Source organism: Onychomys torridus, chromosome 17 (assembly GCF_903995425.1).
Source record: "Onychomys torridus chromosome 17, mOncTor1.1, whole genome shotgun sequence".
Taxonomy (NCBI): Eukaryota; Metazoa; Chordata; class Mammalia; order Rodentia; family Cricetidae; genus Onychomys; species Onychomys torridus.
Genome location: NC_050459.1, coordinates 17,309,282 through 17,335,357, shown reverse-complemented (window position 1 = coordinate 17,335,357; position 26,076 = coordinate 17,309,282). Strand labels below are relative to the sequence as shown.

Here is a 26,076-nt window from a genome sequence, read left to right as displayed (position 1 = left end):
AACCTGACTTATTAAAGGTGAGGGTTGGAAGAGTGGGAAGTGGGGGGTGGGGCGTAGAGAGGGGCATTGTCCAGGTTCTTGACCTAATAACTATTAATTTCAGATGTTCCCGTTGTTATTAGTGCTGCTGTGGGGACCCACAGAGGTTGCCTAGTGAGATCTGAGCTTGCTTTACCCAGCAGGGCTGCATTAAGGGATGGCTTGACCATGTGTGGTTACCAGGTGTTTGGAAGGGTCTGCACTTGCCTGTGCTGGGGGAAGCTCTTTTGTGCCACCCCTTGGCATTCCTATAAAAAGCCCCTTTGAAGAGACAGAAGGGGCCAGTGGATATTGATCCGGGTCCTCTGTGGATCCTGTGTTTCTGTCTTCTCTCCCCACTTATCTTTCTACCTAGTGTTTCTTATCCCTCTCTCCTCAAGAGTGCCCCGGAGAAAAAGTGAGAGCTGGCCTCCCACAAGCTGCAACTCCAGCTTAGGTAGACACTACTAGTTTTTGTTTTGCTTTGTTTTCGTACTCCCCCACCTTTTTTGGGGGGTGGGGGTGGTGGCGGTGTATTACTTTCTGAGGAGCATCCATGTTTATCATTCTTAGCCCTGCACCAGGAGCATTCAGACTCATGAATGGGCAGTGTGTGTGGCGGAGGACAGGAAGGCAATTCTTATTACAGCCCTAGTGGGGGCTCAGCAGATTCCCCTCCTGTTCACTGCCTAGCTTGTGGGACCCAGCTCAGCCTGATAAAGCTCCCAGGTAAAGAATTCTCCACGCCCCGCCGCCAAGTCCAGAAGCCCCTGGCGGGCTGTGTGGCTCCGTCTCTGCGAGCGGCTGGCACGTCTCCTTTAAGAGCCGCCAAGTTCCCGTGACGTCAGGGCAGGAAGTGTTTGAGGAAGTGGCGCTGGGCTGGCTGCGTGGGGACCCGAAGTTTTCATGTCCTCTGGGGGTGTCGCTGGCGGCCCCGCGGCCCCTGGGGCAGGTGAGTCCCACGCGAGGGGCCGCTCGCGGCGCGTGGAAGGGCTCGCGTGGGCGCGCGCTGCGCCTCTTCCCCGGGGTCTGTGGCTGCGGCTGCGATCGGTGTGGACCGGACCCGCCACCCCGCCCCGGGCCCCGGACCCCGGGCCCCAGCAACTTTTATTTATGAGCTAAGCCAGAGTCTGCTTCCTTCCCTCACCTGGAAGGGCGGCAGCCGCTGCTGCCTCTCTCCCCCTCCACCTGCTGCTTTGTGTTCCTCTGAACGTGTGCTCTCTTCCTCCTTGCTTCTAGAGTTAGCAGGGCATCGCTATGAGCTGGTCACCGTCCCTCCCAACCCAGACCTGTGGGGCCTGGGAGATGAAGGAACGCCTCGGGACCGGGGGATTTGGAAACGTCATCCGATGGCATAATCAGGTGAGGGCTCTGGTCCCGGGGAGGGTAGGTGGGCTTGCTGGGTGCTGCTTCTGTCGTGGCCCGTGTGGATGAGTGGACTCCCTCTTATTCTTGGCATGGTCTAATGGGAGAGTAAGAAAAAGGACCGCAAAGGGGGGGGGGGGTGCGTCTGAGAGCTGCTAAAGTGACGCTTAAAAACCTTATTAGCCAAGCCACTTCAATAAGAGGAGTAAGCTGCCATTCTAAGTACTTCAAATTTTATGCCTACTAATACTAGACTAACATGTAATACATTGCATGCTGGTGGGTGTTGTAGAATACAGTGTTAAAAGATGAGAGCAATAAAAATATTTTAAATAACTTTTACATTTAAATTTTTTTTTAATAGTTGATGGTTCTGCGGTCTTTTGTAGTACTGTACTGAACAAAACACAAGATAATGGATGAAAATGTGCAGCGCATAGGATGCTGAGTGATGTGGATTGATTTCTTTTTGGATCTGATTATATTCTCATTATGTTAGCCCTTATGTGTCTGGCGTGAGTTTCTTGTGTTAGAAGTTTCTGTTCTCCCAAATTTTTTGGTTTGTACTGGCGGTTTAAGTACACTGAAATTCTTTGCAAGACTCCCTTTAAGACCCATTTACCGTATGAGAGTTATTTTATGCAATTTGGATAATTAGTTGATAGTCATTCCTAAAGCATGTCACCTGTGGTATTTCTGTAGCTCCATCCATCATCCTTCTGCTGCAGACCACTTTCTTACTTCAGACCGGACATGATGTGTAACTGTCAAACCTGGGGGGGGGTCTCTTTTAAGCCAATTAAAAGAGTCAAATTAATAGTGGAAAGCAGAAGATACTGTCAATGCAGTCACATTGGGAGGAGGGACAGAGAGACCTCCAAAACCTCCCAAGTCCATCTTCAGGATCCTAAATGGGATTTAGGCTTAAATAGAAGGCTAAGGATATTCGAATCAAAGCAGTCCAGTGATGCAGCCTACCACTGACTCATTTTTGTCATCCTCTTAAGATTTTCTGAGAATTTGTTACAAATCTCTTCTCCAGAAGACAAATTCCCCTTCTGGGTGGTGCCTATTTCTCTCCCAACATGAAATTTCTGGGGAAATTCCCATCTCTTTGGGGTTCAATGTTTGAAAGTGTGTGTGTGTGTGTCTCTCTCTCTCTCTTTTTTCTGGTTTTTCGAGACAGTGTTTCTCAGTGTAGCTTTGTGCCTTTCCTAGAACTCACTCTGTAGCCCAGGCTGGCCTCAAACTCACAGAGATCTACCTGCCTCCGCCTCCTGAGTGCTGGGATTACAGGTGTGCACCACCACCGCCTGGTTTGAAAGTGTCTCTTTTAGAGTATCTTCATTTCTGCCTGGCCAGTTCTGGGACCTTCTGATAGACCTAGGAGGGTGCTGTCCAGAGGCACGTTTTTATTTTGTTTTTTTAGAATTCCAGTCTTGGGTAACACTTGAGATACATAACCAAAATTAGAGGCCACCCTTAGAATCCTTCCTAAACAACTCTAACTAAGGTCTTGGCTCAGAATTGAGTGGTCCAGGTGAGAGACCAGTCTGGCTGATGGTGGTGATGATGGCGAGAAGTGGGCAGATTTAAGATTCATTTCGGGGTAAAATGAACAGGACTTGGCTGGGATAGAGGACACATAGGGGTCGGAGTTGGAGGGAAGGAGTCTGGCTAAAGTGGTGCTGTCAGAAGAACCTGCCTGTAGCCCTCTGCTGTCTTCATGGGATGAGCCTCAGGGATAGCCGGGGGCTGCTTTGGATGCATAGAAGCAATCTTTATTTAATTCATAGCTGAGATCAGAAGATGAGCGTGTTTTCCGTTGGATGTGCCTCTGCCCCAAGTCTCTTGAAGAATGCCTCTAAGATGTGGTAGTTGTACTTGGCCTCAGGCTTCTTCTCGCTACGTCACATGCTTTCCCTTGTCTATAAGCAAGAGAATATATGTAGCTGTCCCGGGAGTGCCCAAGTCCAAAAAGTGCTGCCTAAGAACCAAGGTCATTGCTGTAAACCTATTGCATGCCAGCCTCGGGCTAGGCGTCTTCCGAGCGGGTTTTGTTTTGCATTACGCTGCCAGAGCTGTGTACCAGTCTTATCTTAAAGCTTCACTTCCAGGGTTGACAGCTCTAATTCCCACTGTGTAGCTGAGGAAACAGAAGCACGGGGGGCTTAGGTAATATACAGAAACATGTTAACGTTACATCTGTTTGGACTCGGACCATATGCCCCACGCTGGCTTCTCCAGGTTGGAACTAGAGTTTAGGACACGCCCAGCACATTCCCAGTTATTTTGGAGGTACTGTTTGGTTCTTTACGGTCAGTCTAAGCCATTTTTGAAGCACTAAGGAAAAACTAAGAGGTGCTCAAATCTGTATTCCCCAGGAAAAAGAGCAATGTAGTGATGACCCTACTCCAGATCCCTTGGTTCCTGATCCCCCCACACAGCATGGCTTGACAGTCTTTGCTGCATAGGAACATCCCTAAGTCTCCAGCTCAGGGCCCAGCACAAACTATTTGTGGTTCAGGTAGGCTCATGTTTTCAGAAGACCTTGAGATATAAAGAGAGAGGAAAAAGATCCAACTCCTCAGCCTGCAACTCCTTTTGAGGGGAGGCAGGGTAGGAGCCACATAATGTGGTTGGGATTCTGACTGTCACTTGCCACATTGTTGGATTTGGGTCGCAACCTCTGGTGTGCGTTATGAATCCTCCCCATGACTGGAAAGACATGAGGCAAATCCCTGTGGAAATGTCTCAGGATCTTTTGCAAATATCACATCGTCTGTATGATCTAAGCGGGAGGAGGCTAGCCAATCTGGGGGACCCGAGTGAGGATGACAGGAAGGAGTGAGCATGCTTTACTGATAAGGCTAAGATCACTTCCGTTTGCCTCCGTGTTTTAATGTGTGATCTTAAGGAACTATTGGACGTAGCCCTGAGCTCCATGCAGGCAAATAAAGAGAAGACACTGTCCTTAATTTGTCTTTACTCACATTGAATGAATTCTTAGAAATATGACTAAGTCTAGATTTAAGTGCTCATGTGTGAAAGTAATAATGACTACTGCTTATCAAGAATGTCATGTGTTGGCCAGGCATTGTGGCACATGCTTTTAATCACCTGTAACACAAGAGGAAGAGGCAGGTGGATCTCTGTGAGTTTGAGGTCAGCCTGGCCTAAGAGTGAGTTCCAGGACAGCCAGGGCTACACAGTGAGTCGCTGTCTCAAAACAAAATGACACGCTAGCTGGGCCAGGTGCTCTGTCCATCGTCTCTTGCTTATTCAGTGGCAAGGGAAGACTTTGAGGAAATGGAACTTCGTCAGGTTCTTGAGAGGAAGTGGACTGTAGGTGGCTTGTCAGGAAAAGAGATGATTACGTGGGTAGGGAGAGCATCATCTAAGGAAGTGATTGATAGTTTCAGACTTTGCCCAGGGCTCCCTATGGAGCGGACCCTGCATTTCATTTTAGTTGGCATCACTAGGTGGGTGGAGTTTTTTCTCCATCTGTGGATGAAGAGCCAAAGGTCTAAGGGATTCAGTGCTGCGTATTTGCTTTGCTCATGGAGACAGCAACACATTTGTCCCTTGAGTCTGTTCCCAACGTCTGTGGGCAAGATTGGAGGCCACTGTGTCATTTTGTGTCTGCATTGCAGGCAGACTGAAGAAGTTGTAGTCCTTTATCATAGGGGAAGGTTGTCTGCATCACTTGGTATGTCCGGGATAAAGATACATCTAACTTTTTTGAAAATTATTTTATTTTTGAGATTATAGTATAATTACATCATTTCCCTTTTCCTCCCTCTCATATACCCCTTCTTGCTCTCTTTGAAATTCATGGCCTCCTTTCTCATTAATTATTGTTATATATACCTATCTGTATATTGATATACATATATGTTCATAAATATAACTTGCTCGGTCTGTATAATGATATATGTATATAGATATAGACACGCACATGCGCGCGCGCGCGCGCTTTCAGCACTGGCGATTAGGCTTTCCCCTGTCCACGTTAGTCTTTTCTTTTCCTTTTTGGTCGGCTCACGTGCAGGCATCTTGTTGGTAGGACTTTATTGGTGGAACTTCAGACATCCCTAGGAGACACAATCTCCCAGCAAGCCCACGCTCCTCTGGCTCTCGCCATCTCTCCTCCTCTGCATTGACCCCTGAGCTTGAGGTGCAGGGGTTGTGTTGTCGATGTATCCCAGACCTCCACTTTTAAGTGCTTATTTGAGAATTTTGTACAGTGTATTTTGATGGTGTTCAACTCCTGTCTCCCGACTCTGACCAGCTCCCTCCCTCCCCACTTCCCTCCCCACCCAGCTTTCCTTTTTTTGACCCATCCAGTCTAATTTGTGCCTCCTTCCACTGAGGCGTGGTTGACCTATCACAAACCACCCCCTTAAAGAGAACCCATTCTCCCTCTCTAAGCACCTATGAACTGCCCAGCTGGGGGAGGGACTTACCGCCTCCCTCCTTCTCCAAGCTGGGGTTTTCCCTGGCCTGGGCCTGTGCGGGCTGCCATCACTGCTGTGAGTTCATCTGTTTGGTTCAGAAGCCACTGTTCTGCTGTGGTCACCCACAACCTCTGGCTCTGACAATCTTTCCCAGATGATCCCTGAGTTTCGGGAGGAGGGGTGTGATACAGATGTCTCATTTAGGGCCAAGCATTCCACAGTCCCTTCACTTTACTGGTTGGGGACCTTTGTGTCAAGTGCCATTCACTGCATATAGAATAGAAACTTCTCTGATGAAGATTGAGCAGTGCACCGGTCTGGGTCTCCAGGACCCATGTGGTAGCTAGTGCCTTTGCCCCTTTTCCTCCCCAGCCTAGGTCCCATCTATGAACTCCTTGTGGGCCCAGTTTCATGTCCTTTTTTTCCCCCTGAAACACTGATCTTGGGCAGGAGCTGAGAAAGAGCTCCCTACCATCACGCTGTGGCTGCTTGGGTGGTTGTAAGTGATGGAGCTCTCTGGAATGAAGTACTAAGGGGAGTCGTGAGCTTTCTGTGGGTTTCCCCTGGATCATTAGGAGGCTGACTGCAGAGAGTTAGGTGACTCTTCTGTTTTCTTTCAGACTGGCCCGCTTTGTACAGTCACCTTCCGGTGGCCGCCAGCATTCTGAATATGTCTCTGTACCCTCCACCTTCTTCAGGTTTTATAATACATGGATATACACAAGGTTTGTGCTCTTGTGTAAAAGGCAAAGAACAGCAAACTCTAAGGACCTCAAAAAATTAGCTGTGTTCAATATAGACAATACAATTGGCCCTTTCCCTCTTATTGAGACTATAAACCATTTGTAAATTGTATTCTATTTAAGGAGTCTACTTACTAGCAAGTTGGAGATATTCCTAGTTTGGTTTCTGTTGCTGTGGTAACCACTATAACCAAAGCCAACTTAGGAAGGAAAAGGTTTATGTGGCTTACAGGTCCTTCATGAAGAGAAGCCGAGGCAGAAGCCTGGAGGCAGGAACTGAAGCAGAGACTGTGGAGAAATACCGCTTACTGCCTTGCTTTCTGTAGCTTGCCTAGCCCTTCTTGTAAAGCCCAGAACCATCTCCCAGGGACAACACCGTCCACAGTGGGTTGGGCCCTCACACATCAATTATTAATCACGAAAATGTCCCACAGTCTTCCCTGTAGGCAATTAGATGGGGGCAATTCTTTATCTAAGGTTCCCAGATGACTCTAGCTTATGTCAAATTGTCAAAACAAAAGAAATTTAACCAGCACAGAAACAGAATTCAGGCCAGGTTTGGCTTCCTGAACTAGGATTCTTGATCTAGGGATTTTGGGTAAAATAAAATCATTTATTGCTGTGTGAGTTTTCCTGCCAACAAGCACATTCCCAATGTTCGTATTCCAGAACAAAAATAATAGACAGCTGTATAAGGGAAAGTTTGTTTCTATCTCAGACATTACTAGGCCTCAGACGTTAGGATTCCCTACAACTCCAGGGCTAACCTGAGCTGACACAGGCAGTTCTAGTCTCCATTAGTTAACTGTTTTCATTTTTAAGTTTGGTGAATGAAGGCCGTGCTCATGTCTGTATTCTTCAGTGTCATTATATAGGTTATCTTGGCTTTGGGGTTGAGCCAGCCGACAACTGCACATTAGCTCCAGTGTTTACACCGGGCAAGAGATTATAGTCGCCCAGTGAGTAGCCAAGCGAGTTTACCTAATCACAGTGGGTCTGATCACTAGTCATGTGGTTTGTGTAGAGAGCGTCCTCCCTCTCCAAAGGTGTCCATACCTTAGTCTCCTGCATCTTTGAGATTGCATGGTAAGGGAGAATCTAGCTTTGTTAATCACCTGCCTAGTTTCATTGGGTGGGCCCAGTGTCCTTACGTGGGTCCTGAAAAAGTGGAAGAGGAGGCAGGAGAATCAGTGTCAGACTGACCCTGGGTGAGCAAGATGTAGTTGGCTGTTAGTGGGTTTGAGGATGAGGTGAAAGGCCATAAGCCCCAAAATATGCCCAAGCTTGGGCTGCAAGATCATGGATGACCTCCTGGAGCCAGTAGAAGAGAACAGAGCTCTGCTGCTACCTTGATTATTGACTAGGAAAACTCACTGTAGACTTGTGATATACAGAGCTGTAAGATTGTGTTGCTTTAAGCAGCTGGGTTTATGGTTAATTTGTGACAACCACCATAGGAAAATAACACACTGCTCTGTGCTAAAGTTAGAGATGTGCAGACTTTTCAGTCTTCCATCCTAGACTCTGTCGTCCTCTGGAAGCATACATGAGTTACAGCATCTTCGTGTGACCATAGACCCGCTAAAGCACCAGTGTGCAGACGCATTGCATGAAGGAGCACCAGTTACAGCAGTGTGCAGATGCATTGCATGAAGGAGCGCTGGTTACTGCAGTGTGCAGACGCATTGCATGAAGGAGTGCCAGTTACTGCAGTGTGCAGACGCATTGCATGAAGGAGTGCCAGTTATAGCAGCGTGCAGACGCATTGCATGAAGGAGCTCTAGTAACAGCAGTGTGCAGACGCATTGCATGAAGGAGCGCCGGTTACAGCAGTGTGCAGACGCATTGCATGAAGGAGCGCCAGTTACAGCAGTGTGCAGACGCATTGCATGAAGGAGCACCAGTTACAGCAGTGTGCAGATGCATTGCATGAAGGAGCGCTGGTTACTGCAGTGTGCAGACACATTGCATGAAGGAGTGCCAGTTATAGCAGTGTGCAGATGCATTGCATGAAGGAGCACCAGTTACAGCAGTGTGCAGACGCATTGCATGAAGGAGCACCGGTTACAGCAGTGTGCAGACCCATTGCATGAAGGAGCGCCGGTTACAGCAGTGTGCAGACGCATTGCATGAAGGAGCTCCAGTTACAGCAGTGTGCAGATGCATTGCATGAAGAAGCGCTGGTTACTGCAGTGTGCAGACGCATTGCATGAAGGAGCACCAGTTACAGCAGTGTGCAGACGCATTGCATGAAGGAGCGCCGGTTGCAGCAGCGTGCAGACGCATTGCATGAAGGAGCTCCAGTAACAGCAATGTGCAGACGCATTGCACGAAGGAGTGCCAGTTACTGCAGCGTGCAGATGCATTGCATGAAGGAGCGCCGGTTACTGCAGCGTGCTATGGCTTGGCCTCCCACTTCTCTCATCTATAGAACTCTGCTTTCCACAAGCTTAGGCTTCTCTGGAGATTCTCCCTGACTGAAAGCCAGTGTAGAGTTCTTGAGGCTGGGTAGTTTGTTTTTTTAATGGTAAGAATAACCTTTACTTACCGAAGTGAATAAAACATCTTCCAAGCATTTGGGAAATAATTTAATATAGATTTTTTTTGTGGGGGAGGGGTATGTTTCTTTTTAAAATAATTTTAATTGTATTATTTGACATTTTTGGATCATATCACCTCTATTACCTTCTCTTATCCCTTCTCCCACTGAACCCCACTTACCGACACATCCCCCTGCTTCCGTGTCTGGTAGGTGTGTATGGTCCATTGGATTTAATTAGGGGTTCTCACATGAGCACAGGTGGGGTGTGAGGCTGAGGTCAAGGTTCTGGCATTTGACGAGAAATTTCTCACTGTGCCGTCACTTGGTGGAAGGCCAAAGGCCTCTATGTGATGACATCTCACCCATGGCTGCCTTACGATCCACTCAGCTCTCAGGAGTCTCACCTCTTACTACTGTGTAATTAAATGTCAACATTCCAGCCTTAGCATGCAACATTAGTTAGATTTGCTGTTGATGAAACTACCCTAGAACTGGGCAAAAAAAAAAAAATATTTGAATCTAAACACTAATAGGAAGTGAAACTGCAAACTAAGCTCCAGTCAGTTTGCGAATGGGCAGACAACCTGGAAACTCATGACCTCGAGGTGTGGCATTTTCCGAGCGGTGGCCTCTGAGAATGTACATCGACTAGAGAAATGCTTTTCTGATATGGCTTCTCACTCTCAAAGACAGTAGATGGACTTCTCCCTGGGTTCGATTGTGTAGCCACGGTGATTGATTCACCCTCAGTAGGAGCTACAATATTTAAAGGAAGTCAGCTCTTCAGAGACAGAAAAGGAAAGGGCCATGTGGGAATAGAGCCCAGTTAATGACGCTGCCTTCTGTGGGCTGGCTTGTTGAAGTCGCAGAAGGGAACACAGAGCTACAGCATGAATGGACTATGGAGATGTGCCTTTAAGTGAGAGGGTCAGCCTAAAATTATACATGTGTGACTCGATTTACATGAAATGTCTAAATCATGAAATCCGTCCAGGCAGAAGTAGATCGGTGTTGTCGGTGGCTGCAGAGACTCCAGGGAAGGTGGGAAATGACTCCCACAGTGGGCGTGGGGTTTGTGGGTGGGGAGCCTGCTCCAGCATTTGTTGTTATTTTGGATGTATACTTAGAATATAGCAGAAAACTAGGCATGGAGGTTGCTGCGTTTTGGATAACGGAAACACTACTTTCGGATTACAAACAGATCTGAGAATATTTTAGAGGTTTTATAATATTTGTGCTCGGGCATTAGAGTGGTTATGAGCACTGCCATCCATTTCTGAAGTTTTCCGGTTGACTTGTTGACTGGTGGCCACATTTAGACAACTGCCCATTGTGTCTGGAGATTTCCATTTTCCTTCTCTTACCAGGTAGTCTAAGCCCTTGCGGGAGTTTGGGTCGTTGGGGCAAAAACGAGGTAAATTGGATCCTAGTGACAGCCACCTGCACACTGGGAGGTCTTGCCACAGTCCTCTGCTTGTCATTTTAAGCCCCACTCATTACTGTGTGAATTGCACACTTACAAGAAAGAGGATCCTTTTCATAACATGTACAAGTGAGGAAAATGGTCTCTGGGGCTAGGACATACTTCGCAGGGGCTGACAGTATTATCTATGTTGACTGTAGTTGATTTTGAAGGTCTTTAGAGGTTGTGGTCCTTCCTTCACCTTTTATATATGGAAGCAGAAATCTTGTTCTATATGGAAAATAACCCGCCATCAGTTTTGAACAAGTGAGTTGTTTTTTTAAGTCTGTAGCAAGCAAAAGTAAAAGAACAAATAGGAATAGCATGCAACTAGACAGCAAAGCACCATCAAATTGGGCGCTTAGAACATTCAGAGGACATTCCGGAGTGGTCCAATTGGCACCACACACTAAAGCATCGTCAAGTAGGTGATTACATCAACCATCAGAAATCCACTGGGGAAGCCCCTGCCGAAATCGTCATGCTAGAGTTCCCAGACGAGAAAGTCCCAGGCAGAACAGAACATTCTTTCCATGGATAAACTTCTACCTTCCTGTCCCCACTGTAGGTGTAGGCATTTTTATACCATGCAACAGATTGTAGTCATCTCTGTCGGAAAGGATTTCTCTTTCTAGCTGTCCTCAGCAAACTGGCTGGTGTCACTGTGAATGGGAATACTGATAACTATTGTCCTTCAGCCTTCCTCGAGGCTGCCACTTTTGTCTCCAGGACACGTCATACCAGGGCTTCTCTCTGCTGCTCCTGCCAAAACCATAGACTCTGAACCCTCCCATCCTTTATGTTCAAAGGACTCCTTTGTGTACCAGCAAAGAGGCACCTGTTAACCTAAGGAACCAGTCACCCAGCTCATTAGTCACAAAATAGTGATTTTCCCATTGCAGAGACCACAGTGCGGTTGAGAATGTACTTCCGTTGGTAGAGCCCTTGCCCAGTGTTCACAAAGCCCTAGGTTTGAGCCCTGTATGAGCTGCACAGTGGTCCATACACACCTGTAATCCTAGCCCTTGGGAGGGAGGAATCAGGAGGATCAGAAGTCCAATGTCGTCCTTGTAGCCATAGTGATTATCAGTCCAGCCTGGGGTTCATGAGACATTCTAAAGTAAATAAGTGTGTAAATTAGCAGTGAAGCCAAGCTTCGGAAGAGCGAGCGTATGCATCATGCTTAGGGCTGTCCTCTTGTGAAGCCGTCAGAGGCCTGCTCTTGGCTGTCTATCTACGTGATATTACTATATCCTCATCTCCATTTCAGCCTCGAATCGGGCAGATCAGTGTTCCTGTTGCATAAATAAAGACACAGTCTCTGCATGGTTTACCCAAAGATTGCAGAGCTGGTGAAAGGGAGTGGAGTTTGAGCTGTCCTGTGTCCTGTTGACTACCCTGTGTTTGTCTTGTCTCTGAAGAGAGAAAGCTCCTACACGAAGTAATGGAGTCACCCCCTCTGCCAATATTAAGTCGAATCACACGGAAGTGCCGTTTTTATATGTGAAACTGGCATTTTATAGCTGCCTTTTGGTTTAACCTAATATGGCAACGGTTGGGATATGGAGAGAGACGTCCCTGGATAGGAATTTGCTAAGAGGTTTTGTGGTGCATTTAGGACAGAGCAGGCTTGGCGGATTGGTGTCCCTGGTTGGGGAGAGGAAGCAGGAGATAAGCGAGCTGTGATGTGGGGACCGGGAAGAGAGCAGCCAGACTCTCTACTTGTTCTTTAGGGTGTCTGTGTGGCCGGCAGGGCTCTGTGGGGCTCGCGTGTTTGGTGGTTAACTGTTCTGATACCTAGTGTGTCCTTTCTCTAGGCGACAGGCGAACAGATTGCCATCAAGCAGTGCCGACAGGAGCTCAGCCCGAAGAACAGAGATCGCTGGTGCCTGGAGATCCAGATCATGAGAAGGTGAGGGCCTGGGCCCATACCTGGGCACGCCACTTCCGCACGCCACTTCCACAGTCCTGCGAGGCTGGAATGAGAACCCCAGCACGCTCTACCTGCTGTGTCTAGAAAAGAACCCTAACTCTTCCAACACTGCTCAGGCTGCCCCGAGAGGCGACTGTCCTCAAGGCTTCTAAAGGAGTAACATTGAAACACTACCTTGACGTTGTGGTCAGGTCTGTTACAGTAAATTTAAGATAGTGGTCATAGCTAGGCATGGTGGTGTGCTCCTGTAGGTGCAGCTACTTGGGAGGCTGGAGACAGGAGGAATCGTTGAGCCTAGGAATTTGAGACCAGCCTAGGAAACATAAGACACTGTCAAAAATTACTCAGTGGGCGGTGGCGGCGCACGCCTGTAATCCCAGCACTCGGGAGGCAGAGCCAAGCAGATCTCTGAGTTCAAGGCCAGCCTGGGCTACCAAGTGAGTTCCAGGAAAGGCTCAAAGCTATACAGAGAAACCCTGTCTCGAAAAAACAAACAAACAAACAAAAAATACTCAAGTAATTAAGTCAATTAAAACGGTCAATCATGATAAGTTTTTATATTTCAGCGAAAATCCTTGTTTTCCCTATATTTCTAATTCCAGAGTGGCATGTGACCCTCTGCTGCTGTTTGCTCTCTGTGGATATTCACACAGTGTGGAGATAGGATCTCTCTGCCCTGGGTGGATGCTATCCTCCCACCTAGTGAGACCTGTAGATGAGCACTGTAAGAGTTAGCTTCTTTCATTTTTTAAAAATTATTTCATCTTTATGTGTATGGGTTTTGCCTACATCTGTCTGTGTACCCCATGCATGCTTGGCGCCTGAGGGGGCCAGAGGGGGCCAGAGGGGGAGTTGGATCCGCTGAAGCTGGAGTTGAAAGATAGTTGTACTCCAGCATTCAGGTGCTGGGACTCCAATCCAGGTCCTCTGGAAGAGCCCCGTGGTCTTAACTGCTGAGTCATCTCTCCAGTCCTCTGCTCACTTCTTAAAAAGGAGAGAGAGAGAGAGAGAGAGAGAGAGAGAGAGAGAGAGAGAGAGCAGTCGTCTCCTTCATCGAATGGCCACATGCATGTTGCGTCATCCCTCCCCTTCAATGGCATGAGGTCCCTGTCATCACCGTTAGAAAAATCTCACAGGACAAGGAAACTTGCAATCGGACCCTTTAGGGACGATTAAACGATACATGCTATGCTTGTAGGGAGTTTAAGTTTCGAGGGCAGAGGAAGGCTGAGTAAATACATGTTAACTTACTGAGTACCAGGTAAGTCTCCCATTCCTGGACCCTCATCTTCTCCTGTGTGGTTGCCAAGGGGACTGGTTATTCTGTGCTTTGTTGGAAGCTGAGATCAGCTGAGATCTGGAACAAGGGGGATGGATTTGAGCTGAAGTTTGAATGCTCACTGGTTTCCCCTCTTTCTAGGCTGAACCATCCCAATGTGGTGGCTGCCCGGGATGTCCCGGAGGGGATGCAGAACTTGGCACCCAATGATTTGCCGCTACTGGCCATGGAGTACTGCCAAGGAGGAGATCTCCGAAGAGTGAGTCTTCTTGGGTTGGGAGATGTAGGTCCATCTATCTAGGCAGGGCTGGGACGCCGGGAGGGGAGAAACAGACCATTCACCATCATCCAGCAAGCTCAAGGAGTCGGTGAACTAACCGTGTCTACACAGACTCCCTCTTCGATGCCGCCTTTGGGGTGGTTTCTGTACATGTAAATCTAAAGACTGAGTCAGAAGTACGTGCAAGAAAGCTGAAGACGGGCTGTGTCACATGACCACTAACGTGACAAGGAAAAGTTACCGTCAGACCTGAAGTCTCAGCACAAACTCTTCCCCCTCTGGCATGTTAGGGCCACTGCAGGCTTTTGGGGTCAGCATCACTGCTGTCCAGTGGGGAGAGACTTTCTTTTGGGGTCAGCATCTCTGCTGTCCGATGGGGAGAGACTTTCTTCACAGGCGTGACCATGCTCCTCAGAATCACGGCTTAGTCATCAGAGAACAGGGCTGCAGTTCCAGATCCTGACTCACCTGCAGGCTTCCCCCTTTCCTTGTCTGTGGCCTTCCTTCTCTGCTCTGAATGCACACTGGACAGAGGACAATGGCAGTTCTCCCTGGTCACAGGGACAGTTCTGTACTCCACCCAGATGCTCTTTATGCTCTTGTAGGGTGCCTGCTTTATGGTTTCAGCATATTGGTACCCAGATAGAATCCCTGCGCTGCAGGTAGATGCCATGGCCCTGAGACATGAACTGGATACATCACTAGCTACATACAGTGGGAGTGTGGAGCTTGAGTCACAGACCACCCCAGGTGTAGGGCATCTCCCCACCTGTGAACCTGGGCCATGTCATTTAGTGTTGGGAAAACTAAAAGCTCCAAGCGAGTTGTTTTTTAATCTACTCATGCTGTAGCTGCGGTCAGCTCGCGACTCTAAAAGAGTCTCAGCATGGGGCTTGACTGCTCATTCACTTCTCTCTTTACATAGCAGTTTCCCAGACTTACATCACGTGCTGCGCTCCTTATTTTTTGGGGCCTTTCCCCTTATTTTACAAAGGGAAAGTTTCCATGAGTGATTCTCCCGCCGGAAGTGTGGGAGCTTGGGAACAGGATATGACCTGTTTCCGTAAGTAGGATGATAACGGAAGAGAAATGGAGAGCACCACCGTGATTCTCCTGGTTTCTGACCCGTGACAGTCACCGGATTGCTATCTGCAGTTAGGTGGACATGCCACCATGCTGTTGTAAGCTGTTCGAATCAAGTGGCAAGTTTGTCGGGCTCTGAGTGAGAAGTGAGTGGGTGTGGCCAGGTGACAGGGTGCTCAGAAATGCAGTGGAGATACACACTTGCCCTTTTTGGCAGCAAAGAACCCGTAAGCCAAGGGAAAAGATGATGGAAATTTCAGCATGACTCTTGGCATGGGCTGCAGGGTGATCTAGGGAGAGGCAGGATGTGGCTGCCTAAAAGGGCCTCTGTGCTTGCTGTCACTGGAAAGGGCACTGGGGACAGCTTTTATGATCTTGTTCTCTTTGTTTCCTAAATAAGGTAGCCTGTCTTTTCCTTCTCTTAAAAGTTTAAAATCGGCCTGGGGAGATGGCTCGGTGGTTAAGAACATTGGCAGCTCTTCCAGAAGGCCTGAGTTCAATTCCCAGCAACCACATGGTAGCTTACAGGCACCTATAATGGAATATGATGCCCTCTTCTGGCATAGAGCACCATATGCATAAAATAATTAAATAAATAATGAATTATTTTTTTTTAAAAAGTTCAAAATCTGTATTAGTGGCCAAAATCTATATTATGTCTTAGAGCAGTGGTTCTCAACCTTCCTAATGCTGTGTGACCTTATAATACAGTTCCTCATGTTGTGATGACCCCAACCATAACATTATTTTTGTTGCTATGGTTGTGAATCATAATATACATACCTGTGTTTTCTGATGGTCTTAGGCAGCCCGACCCCTGGTGGTGGGTCATGACCCACAGGTTGAGAACCACTGCCTTAGAGCGCTAAGCTTGATCAGCAAATTGTAAATTTAAGAATCAGTTAATTTCAAAACCTTAGTCTACCATGCTTCATTTGTACCTATAGTCCAGCTATGGGGGAAGTTAAGACAGGAGACTCTTTTTTCAAGAATTTGAGATCAACTTACGAAGTATGGTGAGACCCTGTCCCCTGCCCCTTTAAAAAAAAAAATACACGGGCTGGAGAGATGGCTCAGAGGTTAAGAGCACTGCTTGCTCTTCCAAAGGTCCTGAGTTCAATTTCCAGCAACCACATGGTGGCTCACAACCATCTGTAATGAGATCTGGTGCCCTCGTCTGGCCTGCAGAGATATGTACAGACAGAATGCTGTATACATAATAAATAAATAAATCTTAAAACACACACACACACACACACACACACGCACACGCACATACACACACACACACACACACACACCCTCAGAGCAAACCAAAACCATGACAAGAGTGAAATGTATGGTGCAGAGGTGAACAAACTTTGGGATGTCCATGAATTTGAAAGTTAATGAACACAAGCTGACTCACAGCAGCATGTGGAGCCCCTTGATAAGCTGGAGAGCCAGAAACCAAAGGATTCAAAGCTCAGCTTCAGGAAGTTTAGCTTCGCTTTACAGCCCTGCCTCTCAGCTGTGTGTGCTGGCTGATATTAGACTCCCCAGTCTGTTTCTTTACCTCTGACATGGAGATTTCAGCAGCTCTTCCCTCAGAGGGCGCTGTGGGACCCAGGGCAGTGGTGCTGGATGGAGCAGGTAGAGGGAACAGTGGGACCCAGGGCAGTGATGCTGGGTGGAGCAGGTAGAGGGCGCTGTGGGACCCAGGGCAGTGATGCTGGGTGGAGCAGGTACAGTCTGCTGAATTCATCCCTGCGGAACTAGGCACAATGCCAGGCACTTAACAAGTGCACATTTTCCACACTAAATTATCCAAGAAGACTCTTAGCAGAATGGCTGGAGGGTGGCTTTTGGTGAGTCTTCTCTGCCTGCCCTTTCTGCAGGAGTCTCCAGAGCAAACTCAGTTACTATTGACATTAGACCCTGGCCACTTTCTCCAGACTTGCAGCCGTAGTGAAGCTGACTCAAATGCTTCCTGCCGGGCCAGGGAGGTGAATACATGGATACCTACAGCCTGCTGCCTCACTTTAACCCTGGAGCAAGTCCTACTGACCCAGCTGCCCCCAACCAGCTCCCCTGGATCCCTGGTATAGGACCAGCAACTCGGCTGTCTGACTGACAGAAGATGCTGGTGGGCTTTTCAGGGGTACGCGACCACCCACACCTGACCCCGCTTTTCATGTTCTCTGTAGTACTTGAACCAGTTCGAAAACTGCTGTGGCCTGCGGGAGGGAGCCATCCTTACCCTGCTGAGTGACATTGGTAAGTCCCCGCCCTAGGAACAAGGCCAGGCCCTGCAGGGTAAATGTGTGTCCAGTCAGGCATTTAGGGAATTGTCTCTACTGCGGGTGTGGTGAGATGTGGGAAGGAGTTCAGCCAGGGCTCAAATAGAGTTCCTTCCTTCCTAAGTCATGGTGCATATGACTGTGTGTTCACAGTAAGAGATTTCCCTTCCCACTAAAGCGCTCCACTCCCTGCTTTCCTGGAATGGCCAGTGAAATCTGTTGTCATCTGAACAGTTCATCCATTGGTAGTGACGTTTTCTACTCTTACAGCGGCAGACACTTGCCGGCCACAGGCATAGAAAAACCCGCTCTTCAATACACTGGTTCTGTGGGCGTCCTCATTTGCAAGTGTTTGCGGCACCCTGAGAAGGCTAGCACCAGGGAGGAGAGTCACGTGGGCCTGTGGAGATGTGAGGTGTCTCCTAGATCCTGGGGCCCCACTGGGGAACTGAAATGGGCCTCTGACAGTCAGCTGTGCCTCTCACCCAGAGAAGCAGATACTAGAAGTGCCACAGAGCTTTCTTAGGGCTTTAAAGATGATGATGATGATGATGAAGAAGAAGATGACGACATCGTCCAAGGTTGTTGCAAACTGATAGTTTAGGTTCTAGAGTTATCTAGTGTTTAATCCTTGAATATATGTCCCCATTTTGGGGACTGACCCCATCTTCATCCCTCCCCTACTTCATCTGTTCAGTCTATACATATATGATTTGTTCACCCAAATTTTGTTTTTCCAGTTGTCGTATAGAAAGTTTGCAGTGATGTGATGACGTCACGTGTCCTTTCCTTAGGTTCTCTAGTTGTTAGCATTTACCCCATTTATGCAGCTGTAATCTTGCAGTCCAGGGGCCTCTCATCTTCCAGAAACTTTGCCAGCATGAGTCTGAGGCCTCTCACTCTGCTTCTTCGGGTAGAGGGGAGGAAAAGGGGTGTTGGGGAGTGGGGTTGGTCTTCCATGGTTTTTTTTGTTAGTTTGTTTTTTTAAGATTTATTTATTATGTATACAGTGTTCTGCCAGCATGTATGCCTGCACACTAGAAGAGGGCACCAGATCTCATTACAGATGGTTGTGAGCCACCATGTGGGTGCTGGGAATTGAACTCAGGACCTCTGGAAGAACAGCCAGTGCTCTTAACCTCTGAGCCATCTCTGCAGCCCGCCATGTTTTTAAGGCTGAGATCCAAGCAGTGTGACGGAGAGTATCCACCTTCCTGTGCATCTCACTGTCCTTTAGGATGGAGTCCTGTGGAGGGCTAGATGACATCACTACAGTCTGACCTGCTGGGCCAGGGGCAGCCACCTCTTGGCCTTTGGTTTTCCCGTGTGTTGGTGCACGTGTGTCTGCAGGAAGGGCCCTGTCTGTACACCTGCGGGATCTTATCCAGAGGTCTAGAACTCCATTTGTTTTCGTGACACCATGTCTCATGTCGTGTGTGTGTCCGTCCCCCCTCCCCCCGTGTTTTGCTTAGATGTTTGCCTGATTTTATCTCCTAAATCCATCAGCCAAAATCCTGATTTGCTCCAGTTGGCTTGGGTTGAAGGCAGGCTAGTAGGTTGGGGGTGGGGATTTTCTTTTGTTCTTCATGCAGCGGTGGCTTCCTTTTGGTTACAGCTTCAAGTCACTTTCCTTTGATGTTATTCTCTCAAGTGTTTTCTTCTACTCGTTAGGTTATTTATGCATCTCTCATACAGCTATGAAAAGTCTCAATGGGGACAGGTGGCTCCCACCTGCAGTCTTGGTTTTTGGAAGATAGAGGCAAGAATGTCCCTGTGAATTTGAGGATAGCCTGGGCTACAGTGGAAATCCTGTCTCAAAGGAACAAAAGCAGAAAGCTCTTTAAATAATTGGTTCATGTCCACTAACTGGATTACTGCTACACGTGGCATTTTATCCCTTGGGAGTGGTAACTTCAGTACTATCTGCTAAAGGGCCTCCTTGGTGCGGGTGGAGCCGTGGCCCCGCACGTGCGAGGCCGGCGCTCTGCCCTTGAACTCTAGCCACTTCTTCCGCCGGCCTTCTTAGAACCTTTGGTCACTGCTCTGTCCTTAGCATCTAGAAAAGTAGTAGCTGGTATATACCGCCTTGTCTGTAAGTATAAGATCAAATGTTCTGAAAGGAATTAAAATACATAAGAACTCCTTTAAAAAAAAACTATCTGGACATCCCTGTATTAATACCCAGCTTATAAACCAGCTCATCCACTTCTTAGCCATGTGACCTGGAGCATGTTACTTCATTTTTCAGAACGTTTCATTAATTCTCCATGTAAAGGAGAGCATTGCTCACCTCGTTAGAATCATTGAACATAAAAAGATGCTCTTGGCATAGTGCTCTTCCTAGAATGATATACAGTAAGTCACTATGGTCCTGAAAACCCTCAATGGATTATTAATGAGGTTGGAGCTAGCAAACCCAATAGGTGGGCGTCTCCTGAGATGCCCTTCCTGGAAACACCTGATCTTCCCCAGACCCATTTCTAATCCAGCCATTGCTGGGATGCATTCCTATCCTCTGACTCTGGTTGAAGGTGCGGATAGATTTATATTTTACTTGCATACCCCCTGCCATTTCTGATTTGTATACGAGACCATCAGATTTAGTCTCACTAAGTCAGTTTAAAAGCTTTCCTACGAGTGGCTCAGCTAACAACCATTTTGTATTCTGAAACCGCTCCTGAGCATGTGTCGTTCCAAGTGCAACCCCACATTCTCTGCTGGAGTCGCCGCTGCTGTTCCCGGCCTGGTTGATTTCAGTTAATTAGCCAGGCCCCACTCCTGGTCCCAGGGTCCAGAGTCATTGCCTTTTCATTTGGGTTAAATGTGTTTGCTCCTAATATCTGGGCCCTAATTTCTTAGGACACCCACACAGAACATCATCAAGGTAACAGACACACAGACAGGATTCTTCCGGTGAGTTTTAAGTTGCCAAGTACAACTCCAGCAACCTGTAAGTAGAGTACACATGAGAAAACAAGTAGATGCCTGGCAGACACAGATGAACCTTGTCCCTGGCAAGAGATCCTGGGATAGACCTGGAGGCAGTGGTGACAGTTTGGATTTCCCCACAACATGACCCCGGAATAGCCCACGGGAGTCACAGTTACACTGAATGGTCATTGTCCTTTAGAAAACATCAGAGTGCTTTTTTCTTCCTGCCAGTGAAGCAGCAGATTCCCAAGCAGTCAGGACTGAGAGAGGCAGGTGGCAGCCCTCTCTATCCCACCACAGAGTCTTGGTCAGTGACCCCAGGCTGTCACTGAACTAACTCATGGACCCCTTCCCTGCATTCCTGAATATTAGAACTGCAGGCAAATTGCACATGCCCAGACCTCCCTTCAGCTTCCACGTTGCATTCTCCTTGCTTTTCATTATTACCCCGTCCCATTCACCTGCCTTTTCCTGGACCGGCTCTGCCCTGCTTTACTGTATCGCTGGTTTTGCCTGCCTGGCATCTTGTGGCATCTCTAGCAACCGTACCTTCCCCCAAGTCTGTGCTCTGATATCCGTGTCTGCAGATTCTCTCCCAAAGTCACTTTCAGATTGAACCCTAGGCTTCTTTTTACTTGATCCCTTTGTGATATCCTCCTTTTCACTGGACCCGGCTTTCCGCCTACCCAGACATGAGTGTCAAGTTTCAATCTCATCTTTTGGGTGAGCAGTTAAGAGGACTTGCTACTTGTATGAGGAATCCAGAATTGGTTCCCAGACCCCATATGGTGGCTCACAATCCAAGGGGACCTAAAAACCACCTCTGGCCTCCATGGACACCAGATGTGCACATAGTACACATGCATGCAAACACTGGTGCACACAAAATAAATCTTTAAATCTCACCTTTGAAAATCTTCCCCTGTTGTTACTTCCTACCTTTCTTCCTATGCCTGGCTGAAAGGACACTAAAGGACATAATCGCTCTCCAAACTGAGCTGGGGATGTAGCTCAATCGATAGAATGCTTGCCTAGCACGCATGATGCCCAGTGACTCATAAACTAGACATGGTGGCACATGTCCCAGTTCTGGGGGTGGGGGGGGGGGAGGAGCAGCAGGATTGGAATTTAAAATCATCTTTAACTACATAGTTTGGTGCCAGCCTGGGCTAGAGACCAGAGGCCATGCCTCAAGGCAGGCAAACAAAAGGCTAAGAATACAAGGTCACCAAATCCAGTATGTCTGTCGTATTATATCCTGTTCTCTCTGTCTGTCCCCACTGCCTCCACTAATACATTACCATAGGAAGTTGTCTTCATGACTTCATACTGGCTGCCTTATTGGCTTTTGCTAATCCATTTTTTCAGAACGACACTTTCTCTTACACTTTTGAGACAAGCCTCATATGTATCTCGGGCTTGCCCTGAACTCACAGTGTAGCCCAGACTGGCCTCACCAGTCTGTTCTCTCACCTCAGTTCCTGAGTCCTGGAGTTACAGATGTGCATGCTTGCCTGAAAGGAGACTTTTACCATTGTCTGCTCCAGGCCTTTTCACCCACCTTTCTCTCCAACATCAGCAGCTAGCCTGCTGTGCACAGGACCCCTGTAGCTGGCTTCTCTACTCCCCAGCTTGCTGGGCCCTTTCCTCCCCATGGGGTGCCAGTCCTGTACCTCACTGGGGACCCTCAGCCTTCCCATCTCTTAGCCTTAGGCTCTTCTTGTCATTCTGGATTTCCTTCACAGAATTCTGCTGCTTTCCATGGTCACTGAGCAAATGAGAGAATGATTCTACACTTTCATCTACACATTTGGTCTTGCCATTTTTCTGCCCTGCTGTTTGAGCCAATCCAAGTCTGTTTTGCCTGGCAAGTCCAGCAACAATCTGGGCAGCTCACGGTAGGCTCAGTGTTTTAATGAAGAACACAGACATTCTCTGATTTTATTACTCAGTGGCACCTTAGAGCACCCACTCATTGACCTCCATCCCCCCTCTTCTCTCCCTTCTGCCCCTCCCCTCCAGACAGTCCACCATTGAGAGACACCCCTGGCTCCTACCTGTTGCTTTTGACTTTTCGTTTCCTTCTGATTTCTACCCATCCCCTCACTCCACCCCAGAATCTTCTGGTCCATTTGTCTTCCCATTGCTTCCCAGTGGAACATATCTCAAACAAGCATCCTGAAAAGAGCTTACCAGACCTTAAGACTTGTAGGATAACCGGGATTTCACGGGCACACCCCTTCCAAAACACGTATCCTGCCTGGAAGTTGTTCCTAACTTGTAGTTTATCATTCTACACAATATGGTTTGGAATTCAGGTCATATTCTTCCTGTAAGCCCAGGGAGACCCTGGGTGTAGATGTGGGTACCACCCTGACAAGGATCACAATGATGCTCTTTGTCTGCTATGGATACTGCAGCTGGATCTCTCTGCAGAATCCACACAACAACAAGCCAAGGTGTGGTCCAGAGAACTGTTTGTTTCAGTGCTGGGGATGAAACCCAGGAATTTATGCATGCTAAGCCCTACAAGTGTAGTCTATAAACGAGTGTTTGTTACAGCTCATTTCTCTAATTGGAACACGAGAGGTTATGTTTTTGTGTATTGTGGTTTTCAGTTTTTAGGGTTATTTTCTATTGTTCCATCCAAGGGTTTAAACACAGTATTATGTCTGAGTTTCAACATTGAATGTTTCATGCAGTTTAAACCAATTTAGGTTCCCGGAGTGAGATAATCTTAATCAGCTTCCTGACACTGTTCCTTAGGGCTATTTTTCAGACTACCTACAGCCCCTGTTTTTCAAAAGAAGCCCTTGCCCGTCAGAACGTTTAGCCACCTGGGGTTCACTTAGTCCACAAAAGCACCTACAACTCTACCTGTCTGATTTCTTAGTTCTAGACATCAGTACGTCAGGAAAAATAAATCACTGCACTAAAATGAAGCTCTAAGTTTGTGCGCAGCATTGCTGAAGTGTCAAATTCAGTAGCTCTTTGTACACAGGAAGAGGCTTGATTACCGCCTGCCGTCCCTCTTCTCCACAGGCCTGGTGACAGCCTTGGTCAGGGCAGCCCAAGGTGGTGTGTTCTCTGCCGTCCATGCGCTCCTCCTCCTGGATGGGGTTCTTGGGACTCATGCCAGCTCACACACATGTTACTGGCCTAAGATGCCACACTTGCAACTGCAGGGCCCTTGTTTTATTTGTGTGTGTACTTGCTCAAATCCAGTGGGACTCAACTTGCACCTGCCGTTACACTCATTCTGCAGCAGCTGACCACAACGAAAGTGGCAGTCCTTTGGATGGCATTTCGGGTTATGTCGCTGCCTGGCTCCCCTCTGCCCACGTTCAGGCTCAGCAGCAGTACCCCTCCTCTCTGCTCTGCTCTATGAGTGTAACAATTCGACTTTTTATATCTTCACACTAGGATTGTAGGCCTATGCCACCATATCCAAGTTTTTCTTGAAAAAAAATAAATAAATGGTTGTGGGGTGTTATACCATCCATTCGGCAGTACATCAGCATCCTTTTAAGTTAAAATCTTTAGACGTAAATTGTTGTAAAGTTGCCTGTTATAGTAACTGGAGAGATGGCTCAGTTGGTGAGGTACTGCCTGTGTGTCGTAGGTAGGTTTTTATCACTTCAATAAAACACAATGACCAGGGGTTGGAGAGATGGCTCAGCTGTTAAGAGCACTGACTGTTCTTCCAGAGGACCCAGGTTCAATTCCCAGCACCCCCACATGGCAGCTCATAACTGTGACTCCAGTTCCAGGGGACCTCACACCCTCACACAGACATATACAGGCAGGCAAAACACTAATGCACATAAAATAAAAATAATTAAAAAAAAAAACAAAAACCACCATGCCCAGCTGGGCATGGTGGCACATGCCTTTAATCCCAATACTCAGGAGGCGAGACAGGTGGATCTGTGAGTGCAAGGCCAGCATGGTCTACAGAGCAAGTTCCAGGACAGCCAGGGCTGTATGGAGAAACCCTGTCTGGAAAAAACAAACAACGAAACACCATGACCAATTTTACTAATAAAAATTAGTAAAAATGAAAGTACTGTTGAGAAGCATTAGGTTTTATAAGTCAACAGTTGAGTGGAATTCTTTGAGTCCGTGGTCAGTAGCAAATCTTTGGCTTTGTTTGGATAGCAATTGGACATAGCAGTTTACTGTTGACCATTATGAAAGAAAATAAGAAGCAAACAGGAAATGATAGGGCCAGATTTGAATGGGGAGATACAATCAGTGCAGTATGACTTAATGTGCTGAGTGTGAACTCTCTTCACTCAGTGGTTTTGCAGTGTGGCTTAGTGATTCTGAGTGTGAACTCTCTTCATTCGGTGGTTTTGCAGTGTGGCTCATGTGGCTTAGTGATTCTGAGTGTGAACTCTCTTCACTCAGTGGTTTTGCAGTGTGGCTGATGTGGCTTAGTGATTCTGAGTGTGAACTCTCTTCACTCGGTGGTTTTGCAGTGTGGCTGATGTGGCTTAGTGATTCTGAGTGTGAACTCTCTTTGCTATTTGACTGCCAGATATGGTTTTAGGAAACACCATCCAAAAGTCTTCCCAGAGTCAGCCTGCTCTCTTGATTGCTGTGGAAGGCTTGTCTTCTGCTCTCTGCTGGTGGGTACCCACCCTCCACCCCCTATCCCCCATCCCCCCACCAACCGGCAGGGATGACCACTTCTTCAGTTTGCCGGAGATTCCAAATGACTCAGTCCATCCTGATAGGGGTGGTTTCTGTGTGTTGTGTGTTTATGTGTAGGTATAGATTAGTATGTGGACATGGCTTGTACATTTGTGATGTGTCACAGAAAGGGCTTGATATTAAACCTCTCAATGTTATTGATTTTATCCCCTGCCCCTTTTTAGACGGGGTCTCTATGTAGACCAAGTTGGCTTTGAACTTGATGATTAGATTAGGGTGACCTCTACCTCATGGTAATCTTCGTGCTAAGATTATAAGCATATGTCAACTATAACTTAAAAAAAAAAGTTGTGGGATCTGATGCTATCCCCTTGGCAGTACATGGTCAGCATCCTTTTAAATCAAAAGCTGTACACCTACGTTGTTTTAAAGAAGCTGCCTATCCTAGTAACTGGGGAGATGGCTCAGCTGGTGAGGTGCTGGCTGTGTGTCCCAGGCAGGTTTCTATTGCTTCAGTAAAACACTATGACCAAAAGCAACGGGGAGGAAAGAGTTTACTTCATTTTACACTTCCACGTCACGGTCTATCATCCAGAGAGCCAGGACAGGAACCTGGAGGCAGGAACTGAAACAGAGAGAGGACATGCTGCTCACTGGCTTGCTTCTCATGGCTTGCTCAGCCTGCTTCCTTAAAGCACTCAGGGCCACCAGCCCAGGGATGGCACCACCCACAGTGAGCTGGGCCCTTCCAAATCAGTCATCAATCAAGAAAATATCTTACAAGCTTGCCCACAGTCAAACCTTCTGTGGGCATTTTGTCAATTGAAGACCCCTCTTACCCAGTTCCAGCTTGTTTCAAGTTGATGTAAAACTAGCCAGCACACTGTGCAAGCAGGAGGACCTGAGTTCAGTTACCAGCACCCAAGGTAAAAAGGGTGGAAGCGCTGGGCTGTGGTGGCGCACGCCTGTAATCCCAGCACTCGGGAGGCAGAGGCGGGTGGATCTCTGTGAGTTCGAGGCCAGCCTGGTCTACAGAGCTAGTCCAGGA

General features: G+C 47.7%; 1 protein-coding gene across 2 annotated transcripts in view; it reads left to right on the top strand.

The window, feature by feature from the left end:
• Nucleotides 1-886: 886 nt before the first annotated feature.
• Ikbkb (inhibitor of nuclear factor kappa B kinase subunit beta) overlaps nt 887-26,076 on the top strand; it is a 55,032-nt gene continuing 29,842 nt past the window's right edge. For both annotated transcript variants that reach the window (XM_036166435.1, XM_036166436.1), the window contains exons 1-5: nt 887-970; nt 1,258-1,380; nt 12,405-12,499; nt 13,941-14,058; nt 17,349-17,418. In XM_036166435.1, coding sequence (XP_036022328.1) covers nt 1,276-1,380; nt 12,405-12,499; nt 13,941-14,058; nt 17,349-17,418 — 388 coding nt within the window. In that variant the 5' untranslated portion in view covers nt 887-970; nt 1,258-1,275. The remainder of the gene's footprint in view (nt 971-1,257; nt 1,381-12,404; nt 12,500-13,940; nt 14,059-17,348; nt 17,419-26,076) is intronic.